This window comes from Oenanthe melanoleuca, unplaced genomic scaffold, assembly GCF_029582105.1.
Source record: "Oenanthe melanoleuca isolate GR-GAL-2019-014 unplaced genomic scaffold, OMel1.0 S366, whole genome shotgun sequence".
Taxonomy (NCBI): Eukaryota; Metazoa; Chordata; class Aves; order Passeriformes; family Muscicapidae; genus Oenanthe; species Oenanthe melanoleuca.
Genome location: NW_026613015.1, coordinates 1 through 6,791, shown reverse-complemented (window position 1 = coordinate 6,791; position 6,791 = coordinate 1). Strand labels below are relative to the sequence as shown.

General features: G+C 61.1%; 1 protein-coding gene across 1 annotated transcript; it reads right to left on the bottom strand.

The window, feature by feature from the left end:
* Nucleotides 1-2,247: 2,247 nt before the first annotated feature.
* Nucleotides 2,248-6,743, bottom strand: LOC130266947 (harmonin-binding protein USHBP1-like). Its single transcript, XM_056516206.1, has 8 exons — nucleotides 6,711-6,743; nucleotides 6,030-6,109; nucleotides 5,520-5,694; nucleotides 5,196-5,424; nucleotides 4,224-4,424; nucleotides 3,999-4,090; nucleotides 3,782-3,904; nucleotides 2,248-2,870 (listed from the first exon to the last, which is right to left on the bottom strand). Exons 4-8 carry the CDS (start codon nucleotides 5,412-5,414, stop codon nucleotides 2,717-2,719), a joined length of 789 nt encoding a protein of 262 aa, XP_056372181.1. The 5' UTR covers nucleotides 5,415-5,424; nucleotides 5,520-5,694; nucleotides 6,030-6,109; nucleotides 6,711-6,743; the 3' UTR covers nucleotides 2,248-2,716.
* Nucleotides 6,744-6,791: the final 48 nt, after the last annotated feature.

Below are 6,791 nucleotides of genomic sequence, written 5' to 3'. Positions count from 1 at the left end.
CAGTCGGACCCGTCGCTGGCGGGTGGGTGCTGGGATTCCTGGGAATCATTAACCAGGGAATAATCGGGATAATCCCTGCGGGAAAAGGAGCCCGACCCCCCCCGCACCCCGCCCTGCCCCGGGCACCGGGGCAAAGTCCCCAAAGTCCGGCGGGCAGGGCACGGGGTGACCCCAAAAACCCAACAGTGCCCCCAAAGCGCCAGGCTGGGCTTGGCCTTGGGAGTCCCGATCCCTTTATGGGGTCGGGATTAAGGGAAAAGTAAATTTGAGTTTGGAATTAGGGTGCAGCAGAGGTGGCCATAAATTAAATTAAATTAAACCCCAAATTCGCTGGATTTAGGGTTGCTGGAAGTGCCCAGAGTGATCCCAATTCCCCTGGAAAATCCAGCTGGGAATGGGGGCAGGTTTGGGGGATCGCAATCCCAAAGAGCCCCCCAGACCCCACAGTATCCAAGGATCAGGACACCCCAAATTCTCTGGATTTAGAGTTCTGATCCAAATCCCCCAAAATCATGGAATGACCCCAGGAAAATCCAGCTGGGAATGGATTTTGGGTTTAGGGGATCCCAATCCCAAAGAGCCCCCCAGACCCCACACTGTCCAAGGATCAGGACACCCCAAATTCTCTGGATTTAGGGCTCTGATCCCAAAGTCCCTAAATCATGGGATGACCCCAAGAAAATCTGGGAATGGGGGCGGGTTTGGGGGATCCCAATCCCAGAGAGCCCCCCCCGTCCCCACAGTGTCCAAGGATCAGGACACCCCAAATTCTCTGGATTTAGAGTTCTGATCCCAATTCCCAAAATCATGGGACAACCCCTGGAAAATCCAGCTGGGAATGGATTTTGGGTTTAGGGGATCCCAATCCCAAAGAGCCCCCCCTGACCCCAAAGTGCCCCCAAAGCACCAGGATGGGTTTGGCCTTGGGATTCCCGATCCATTAATGGGGTCGGGATTAAGGGAAAAGCAAAGCCGAGCATAAATTAAATTAAACCCCAAATTCCCTGGATTTAGGGTCACTGAAAGTGCCCAAAATTATCCCAAATTCCCCTGGAAAATCCATCTGGGAATGGGGTCGGGTTTGGGGGATCCCAATCTGGGACCAGTGGGGTCACCCCATAATCCCCATAAAGGGATTTGTGCCCCGAATTCCCTGGAATAAAAAACCCAAAAAACCCCCCCCAAAACCCAACAAAACCCCCAAAATAATAATCCAGAAAAAAAAGAGGAAATTCAGTCCAAAAACTGGAATTTAGAAATCCAAAACTGGATTTGTTTTGATGTCATCCAGGTGTCCAGGAGGAATTCCAATCCCCAAAAATTCCCAAAAATTCCCAAAAATTCCCAAAAATTCCCCAAAATTCCTCCTCATGCTGCTCTGCTGCTGCCACCCCACAGAAGGACACTGAGTTGATTTTGGGGGATACAGAGGGAGCCCCCAGGTTTTGGGGATTTTTGGGGGTCTCCAGAGGATTTGGGGGATTCTTCAGCGATTTCTGGGAGGTCTCCAGGGATTTTTTGGGGTTTTTTTCAGGGATTATTGGGGGTTTTTCCAGCAGTTTTTTGGGGTTCTCCAGGGATTTTTGTGGTTTCTCCACGGATTTTTGGGGTTCTCAAGGGAATTTTTTGGGGTTCTCCAGGGATTTCTGGGGCACTCCAGTGTTTTTGTGGGTTCTCCAGCAGTTTTTGCAGGTTCTCCAGGGGTTTTTGTGGTTTGTCCATGGATTTTTGGGGTTCTCCAGGGGTTTTGGGGGTGCTCCAGTGTTTTTGTGGGGTTCTCCAGCCTTTTTGTGGTTTCCCCATGGAAAATTCGGGTTTCTTCAGAGAGTTTTGTGGGGTTCTCCAGGGATTTTTGTGGGGTTCTCCAGCAGTTTTCTGGGGGGTTGTCCAGAGGTTTTTGCAGGTTCTCCAGCGAGTTTTGCCTTTTCCCATGGAATTTCGGGGTTCTCCAGCGGTTTCCCCACGGAATTCCGGGTTTTCCCCGGTATTTCCGGGTCTCCCTCGGTATTTTCGGGGCTCCCCCGGTAATTCCAGGGCTCCCTCGGGTCTCTCCCGGTATTTTCAAGTCTCCTCCGGTATTTTCGGGTCTCTCTCTGAATTCCGGGTCTCCCCCGGTATTTTCAAGTCTCCTCCGGTATTTTCGGGTCTCTCTCGTGAATTCCGGGTCTCCCTCGGTATTTTCGGGGTTCTCTCGGGATTTTCGAGCCTTTCCCGGGGATTCCGGATCTCTCCCGGGGATTCCGGATCTCCCCCGATATTGCCGTGTCTCCCCCGATATTCCCGTGTCTCCCCCGATATTCCCGTGTCTCCCTCGGTATTTTTGGGTCTCCCCCGGTATTTCCGGGCTTCCCCCGGTATTTTCTGGTTTCCCTCGGGATTTTCGAGCCTTTCCCGGGGATTCCGGATCTCCCCCAATATTCCCGTGTCTCCCCCGGTATTGCCGTGTCTCCCCCGGTATTTCCGGGTCTCCCCCGGTATTACCGTGTCTCCCCCGGTATTCCCGTGTCTCCCCCGGTATTTCCGGGGTTCCCCCAGTATTTCCGTGTCTCTCCCGGGGATTCCGGATCTCCCTCAGTATTCCCGTGTCTCCCCCGGTATTGTCGTGTCTCCCCCGATATTCCCATGTCTCCCCCGATATTCCCATGTCTCCCCCGATATTCCCATGTCTCCCCCGGTATTCCCGTGTCTCCCCCGGTATTTCCGGGGTTCCGGGATTTTAGATGCAGGTCTCCCCGGGGCGCTGCAGCAGCCGCAGCCGCCGGTTCAGGGCTCGCTCCCTGCGGCCGTGCTGAGCCCGCAGCGCCGCCGCCCGCGCCCGCAGCCGCTCCGAGTGCCCGCGGCGAGCGCCGCGCAGCGCCTGCGACAGAGAGCTGGGGAAAAACGGATTGAAATTGGGAATTTTGGGGTTTGGGGATTTTGGGTTTGGGGGTTGGGGATTGGGGATTTTGGGGTTTGGGGGATTTGGGATTTTGGGTTTGGGGTTTTGGGGATTTTGGGGTTTGGGTTTGGAGGGAGCCGCTCCGAGTGCCCGCGGCGAGCGCCGCGCAGCGCCTGCGACAGAGAGCTGGGGGGAAAAGGGGAATTTGGGATTGGGGATTTGGGATTTTGGGTTTGGGGTTTGGGATTTTGGGGTTTGGGTTTGGAGGGAGCTGCTCCGAGTGCCCGCGGCGAGCGCCGCGCAGCGCCTGGGACAGAGAGCTGGGGGGAAAAGGGGATTTGGGATTGGGTTTGGGGAGACAGGGAGACAGGGGTTTTGGAGTTTGTGGTTTGGGGATTGCGGTTTTGGGATTTGGGGTTTGCGGAGGCAGGGGGATTGTGTTTTGAGGTTTGGAGGTTGAGGTTTGGGGTTTGGGGTTTGTGGTTTTGTGGTTTTGAGGTTTTGGGGAGTCGGGGAGATGGCGTTTGGAGGTTGGGGTTTTGGGGTTTGGGGTTTTGGGGTTTGGGGGAGGCGGGGAGACCAGGGGTGAGGTTTGGGGGTTTAGGGAGCCGAGGGGATTTGGGATTTGGGGGATTTAGGGAGTCGGGGAGACAGGGGGATTTGGGATTTAGGGAGTCAGGGGGTTTTGAGACTTAAGGAGTGGAGGAGACAGGGGAGTTGGGGATTTTAAGGATTTAGAGACTCAGGAAATCAGGGGAGACAGGGGGATGAGGGGACCCAGGGGACAGAGGGCACGCGGGGAACAAAAAGATCCAGGACACCCAGGACACTCTGGGGACACCAGGGGACACCAGGAGACACTCAGGGGACACTCAGGGGACCCCGGCCCGGCCCCGCGCCCACCTGTGCGCCTGCAGCAGCTCCCTGGTGACGGCGGCGCTGCGCTCCTGCTGCGCTCGGCTGGCAGCGCTGCTCCGCTCCAGCGCCAGCGCCAGCTCCTGGGCGCGCCCGCGCAGCTGCTCCGTCCTGGGAACACGCGTGTCACCTCCGTGTCCATCCCGACCCCACGCCCTTCCCAGCCCCACACGATTCCCGATCCCACACGATTCCCGATCCTCACCGGGCCCGGATCCGCAGCAGCTCCTCCCTCGTTCTCTCGGGGTCCGGAGGGTTCCCCGGAGCCATCGCTGTCCCTCGGCCGATCCGCGCTCCCTGCAGAGATTTTCGGGGTGTCTCCCACCCCTCGGGATCCCCCCCCGATCCCGGGAATCTCCCACGGGATCCATCGCATCCCTGTATCCCATCCCATCCCATCGATCCCATTATCCCATTATCCCGTCCCCACCTCCTCGGAGCTGCTGCCGGAGCCGCTGCCGGAGCTGCCGGAGCTGCCGGAGGTTCGGTCCCCGTCCCGCTCCCGCCGCCGCTGCCGGAGCAGGAGCCGCAGCGCCGCTTCCCGCGGCCCGTGCGCGGCCAGCAGCAGCTCCAGGGCCCGGTTCTGCCGCTGCGCCGAGCGGAGCCGCGCCCGGAGCTCCGCCAGCGACTCCTGCGGACGGGGAAACTGAGGCACGGGCGGGGAGAGCCGGGGGGGAGCCGGGGATTCAGGGGAGGATTCAGGGGGGGATCCAGGGAGGGATTCAGGGATCCATGGAAGGATCCAGGGAAGGATTCAAGGTCCCAGGGAAGGATTCAGGTCCAGTTCATCCCCTGGACCAAACGCAGCCCCGCCCGGAGCTCCACCAGTGACTCCTGGGTATGGGGGGAAACTGAGGCACGGTCAGAGGGCGTCCAGGGAGGGATTCAAGGATCCAGGGAGGGATCGGGGGAAGGATCAGTGAAGGGATCCAGGGCCGGGTTCTTCCTCTGGGGCAGCCTGAGCCGGGTCTGGAGCTCTCCTGGGCACGGCAGGGAAACTGAGGCACGGGCAGGGGGAGCCAGGGAGGGACCCAGGGATTCAGGGAGGGATCCAAGGAAGGGTCCAGGGGGGAATTCAGGGTCCCAGGGAGGGACTCATGAAAGGATACAGGGAAGTATCAAGGGAGGGATCGATGGAGAAATCCACGGAGAGATCCATAGAGGGATCCAGGGAAGGACTCAGGAGAGCATCCAGGGAGGGATTGATGGAGAGAAGCAGGGAATGATCCAAGGAAGGATCCATGAAGAAATCCATGGGAAGAATCCATGGAGGAATGAAGAATACATGAAGGAATCCAGGGAAGGATTCAGGAAAAGACCCAGGGAAGGATCCAGGGAAGAATCCATGGAAAAACCCACGAAGGGACCCAGGCAGGGACCCAGGCAGGAACCCCAGCCCCACCTTGAGCCCCGCCAGCTCCTGCAGCAGCTCCTCCTTCTGCGGCCGCCTCCAGCCGGGCAGCAGCGCCCGCGCTTCCCGCAGCGCCCGCTCCGCCCGCGCTCGGGGGTCCCGGGCCCGGGGGGGCTCGGGGGGCTCGGGGGTGTCCAGCAGGGACCCCTCCACCGCCGCCTGCTCGGCGCGGAGCCGCCGGATCTGTTCCCGCAGCGCTGCCTCCTCCATGGCCCGGCAGCTGCGGGGTGCACGGGCCCGGTGGGCGCGGGGGGAACCGGTACCGGGATGGGGATGGGAGGGGGCTCAGCCCCGGGACCCCCGCGCCCCCGGTACCTGCGAGCCCCCGGGCTGTCCGCGGGGTCCTCCCGGGGTTCTGGCTCTGCTGGCCCCGGCGGATCCGTTGGGGCGGGGCCGGGTCCCGGTGCCCGGTCCGGGCTCGGTTCCGTTGGGGCGGGCTCAGGTCCCGGTGTTGGGCTCGGTTCTGCTGCGGTTCCTGGGCCCGGTGCCGCTGCCCGGGGGTGCCCACAGGGGGTGTGGGGGGAATTGGGTCCCCCAAAATCCTCCCAGTACCTCCCAGTACCTCCCAGTACCTTCGGGCATCCCTCGTGCATCCCCCAGTATCCCCACATGCGCCTCACGTGTCCCGTCGGAATCATCCCAGTATTCCCAGTACCCCCCAATATCCTCCCCAGCAGTCCCAGTATCCCCCCAGCACCCGCCTTGGTAATTCCCAGTATCCCCCGAGTATCCTCCTCGATATCACCCCAGTATCCTCCCAGTATCGCCAGTATCCGCCCCCAGTATCTCCCCCCAGCCCCCCGTGCCCCCCCCGCTGTCACTCACCCCCACGGGTGTCACTCTCCGGTGTCACCTTTGCCCGCACCAGGTCCAGGAGGGCGGCGTAGGCCCCCCCGCAGCGCTCGCTGGGGGACGAGGGGCTCAGGGGGACAGTCCCCAACCCTGTCCCGTCCCGTCCCATCCCATCCCATCCCATCCCATCCCGGTCCCAATTCCTGTCTCCATTCCCACCTCTGTCCCCTGTCCCCATCCCGAAGGGCTCAATGGGACTGTCCCCATCTCTGTCCCTGTCCCCATCCCCGTCCCAGTCCCACCTGCAGCACAGCGCCAGCCTCAGTTCTCTGGAGCGGGACAAGGGGCTCACTGGGACTGTCCCCATCCCTGTCCCCATCCCTATCCCTGTCCCCGTCCCCTGTCCTCATCCCTGTCCCCGTCCCTGTCCCATGTCCCTGTCCCCGTCCCACCTGCAGCACAGCGCCAGCCGCAGCTCGCTGCAGCGGGAAACGGGGCTCACTGGGACTGTCCCCATCCCTGTCCCCGTCCCTGTCCCATCCCTGTCCCTGTCCCCATCCCCGTCCCACCTGCAGCACAGCGCCAGCCTCAGTTCTCTGGAGCGGGACAAGGGGCTCACTGGGACTGTCCCCATCCCTATCCCTGTCCCCGTCCCCGTCCCTGTCCCATGTCCCTGTCCCCTGTTCCCTGTCCCTATCCCCGTCCCCGTCCCACCTGCAGCCCAGCGCCAGCCTCAGCCCGCTGCAGCGGGACACGGGGCTCACTGTCCCTGTCCCATCCCTGTCCCATCCCTGT

Bases quoted from the DNA above. Each gene is read 5' to 3' on its own strand.
- LOC130266947 (XM_056516206.1), bottom strand. From the start codon at position 5,414: ATGGAGGAGGCAGCGCTGCGGGAACAGATCCGGCGGCTCCGCGCCGAG. The intron at 4,425-5,195 runs GTGGGGCTGGGG...CCCCGTCCGCAG, and splicing joins AGGAGCTGGCGGGGCTCAAG to GAGTCGCTGGCGGAGCTCCG. The intron at 2,871-3,781 runs GTGGGCGCGGGG...GTTTTTCCCCAG, and splicing joins GAGCTGCTGCAGGCGCACAG to CTCTCTGTCGCAGGCGCTGC.